At 42.2% G+C, this 2,197-nt stretch overlaps 1 protein-coding gene across 1 annotated transcript; it reads left to right on the top strand.

Moving 5' to 3' along the window:
• The first annotated feature begins 552 nt into the window (after positions 1-552).
• Positions 553-1,473, top strand: LOC119509358 (28S ribosomal protein S18b, mitochondrial-like). The gene is given in 1 exon segment (XM_037803334.1): positions 553-1,473. A coding segment is annotated over 1 exon segment (774 nt). The 3' UTR covers positions 1,327-1,473.
• Positions 1,474-2,197: the final 724 nt, after the last annotated feature.

The following is a 2,197-nucleotide window of genomic DNA, read 5'->3' as shown; positions in this document are numbered from 1 at the left end:
TTGACAAACCCTTAACTAGACTGACAAAGGGAAAAAGAGAGAAGACCCAAATAAACAAAATAATAAAGAGAGGGGAGACATTACTACAGATCCTAAAGAAATTTTAAAAACTCATAAGAGGATACTATGAATGCCTGTACACCAACAAATTAGACAATTTAGAGGAAATGGATAATTTTCTGGAAACTCATGAACAACGTAGACTGACCAGAGAAGAAACAGAAGACCTCAACAAACCAATCACAAGTAAAGAGATCCAATCGGTCATCAAAAAGCTGCCTACAAATAAAAGCCCAGGGCTAGATGGCTTCACAGGTAAATTTTACAAAACTTTCCAAAAAGAACTGACACCATTTCTACTCAAGCTCTTTCAAAAAGTTGAGAAAATGGAACACTATCTACTCATTTTATGATGCTAACATCACTATACTACCAAAACCAGATAAAGATGCTACAAGAAAGGAAAACTACATGCCAATCTCCCTAATGAATATAGATGCAAAAATTCTCAACAAAATAACCTGCAAATCAAATCCAAAGAGGTGCGTCAACATGGCAGCTTCCCTACTGAACACGCTGCTGAGGCGGCTTCCTACCCTTTCGCCCTTCAGAGGTGCCTACAGAATTCAGGTTCCACTCCAGGCACTTTTCTCCCAAGTCACCTCTGACAAAGATTCTTTGCCCCCAGCTCCTATTTCCCCTTATAAAGATGAACCCTGGAAATACCTGGACTCAGAAGAATACCAAAATCGCTATGGTTCTCGCCCTGTTTGGGCTGACTACCGTCACAATCACAAAGGTGGTGTACCCCCACAGCGGACTTGAAAAATGTGTATCCGTAAGAATAAAGTTGCTGGGAATCCCTGCCCCATTTGCCAGGATCACAAGTTGCATGTCGACTTTCGGAATGTGAAGCTCTTGGAACAGTTTGTCTGTGCCCACACAGGTATCATCTTCCATGCTCCATATATAGGGGTCTGTATGAAGCAGCACAAGAACTTGACCCAGGCCATCCAGAAAGCCAGGGATCATGGTCTCCTGAGGTACCACATTCCCCAGGTTGAACCTCGGGACCTTGACTTCAGTACCTCTCATGGAGCTGTGAGTCATACTCCACCAGCCCCTACCATGGTTTCAGGGGACCCCTGGTACCCATGGTACAGCTGGAAACAGCCACCAGAAAGAGAGCTGTCCTACCTCCACCGGCTCTATCAGGGCCATCTCCAAGAAGAGAACAGCCCCCCACCTGAGACAATGCCCAAAGTCCCCCCTGCAGTCCCAGCTGAAGCCTCCACAGAGCAGCCGGGTCCCCAGAGTGCTCTATAGGAAGGGAGGCTGAGGGATTAGGAATTACTAGTGCCTGGGAATTACTTCAAGGGAACAGACTGTGTAGTCAGGTCACCCTGAAGAGGCATGTCTATTCTGTGGCTGGCGGCAGGCCCATTGCCAGAGGTAGGAAATGATTGCTGTTGAAGAGGGTAATTAGAATCTGAGAGAAAAGGATGACAATAGATATCTGCATGGGAAACCGGAACCCCTATCTGTGGTAAATGAGTAACATTCTATTACTGTTTCAGACTTCTGCCACAATAAAGCTCTCTCTCCACTGTCAAAAAAAAAAAATCAAATCCAAAGAAACATTCAAAAAATCATACACCATGATCACGTCGAGTTCATCCAGGCATGCAAGGGTGGTTCAACATAAGATAATCAATCAATGTAATACAACACATTAATAAATCAAAAGAGAAAAATAAAATGATCGTCTCAATATATGCTGAAAAAGCATTTGATAACATTAGCATCCTTTTTTGAAAAAACACTTCAAAAGATAGGAGTTGAAGGAAACTCCTGCAATATGACAAAGGGCATATATAAAAAACCCACAGCCAGCATAGTAAAAGCCTTCCATCTAAGATCAGAAACAAGATAAGGATGCCTGCTGTTACCACTATTATTCAACATGCTAGAAGTTCTAGCCAGAGCAATCCAGCAAAACAAAAAAATAAAAGGCATCCAAATTGGAAAGGAAGAAGTAAAACTGTCATTCTTTGCAGATGATATGATCTTATATTTGGAAAACCCTGAGAAATTGGTGACATAGCAACTTCAGCTAATAAACAAATTCAGCAAAGTTGCAGGGTACAAGATTAATGCATGTAAGTCAGTAATGTTCCTATACACTAGAAATGACCTA

Source organism: Choloepus didactylus, chromosome 14, assembly GCF_015220235.1.
Source record: "Choloepus didactylus isolate mChoDid1 chromosome 14, mChoDid1.pri, whole genome shotgun sequence".
Taxonomy (NCBI): Eukaryota; Metazoa; Chordata; class Mammalia; order Pilosa; family Megalonychidae; genus Choloepus; species Choloepus didactylus.
Note: the sequence above shows the minus strand (reverse complement) of the source record. Positions and strands in the feature narration are given on the sequence as shown.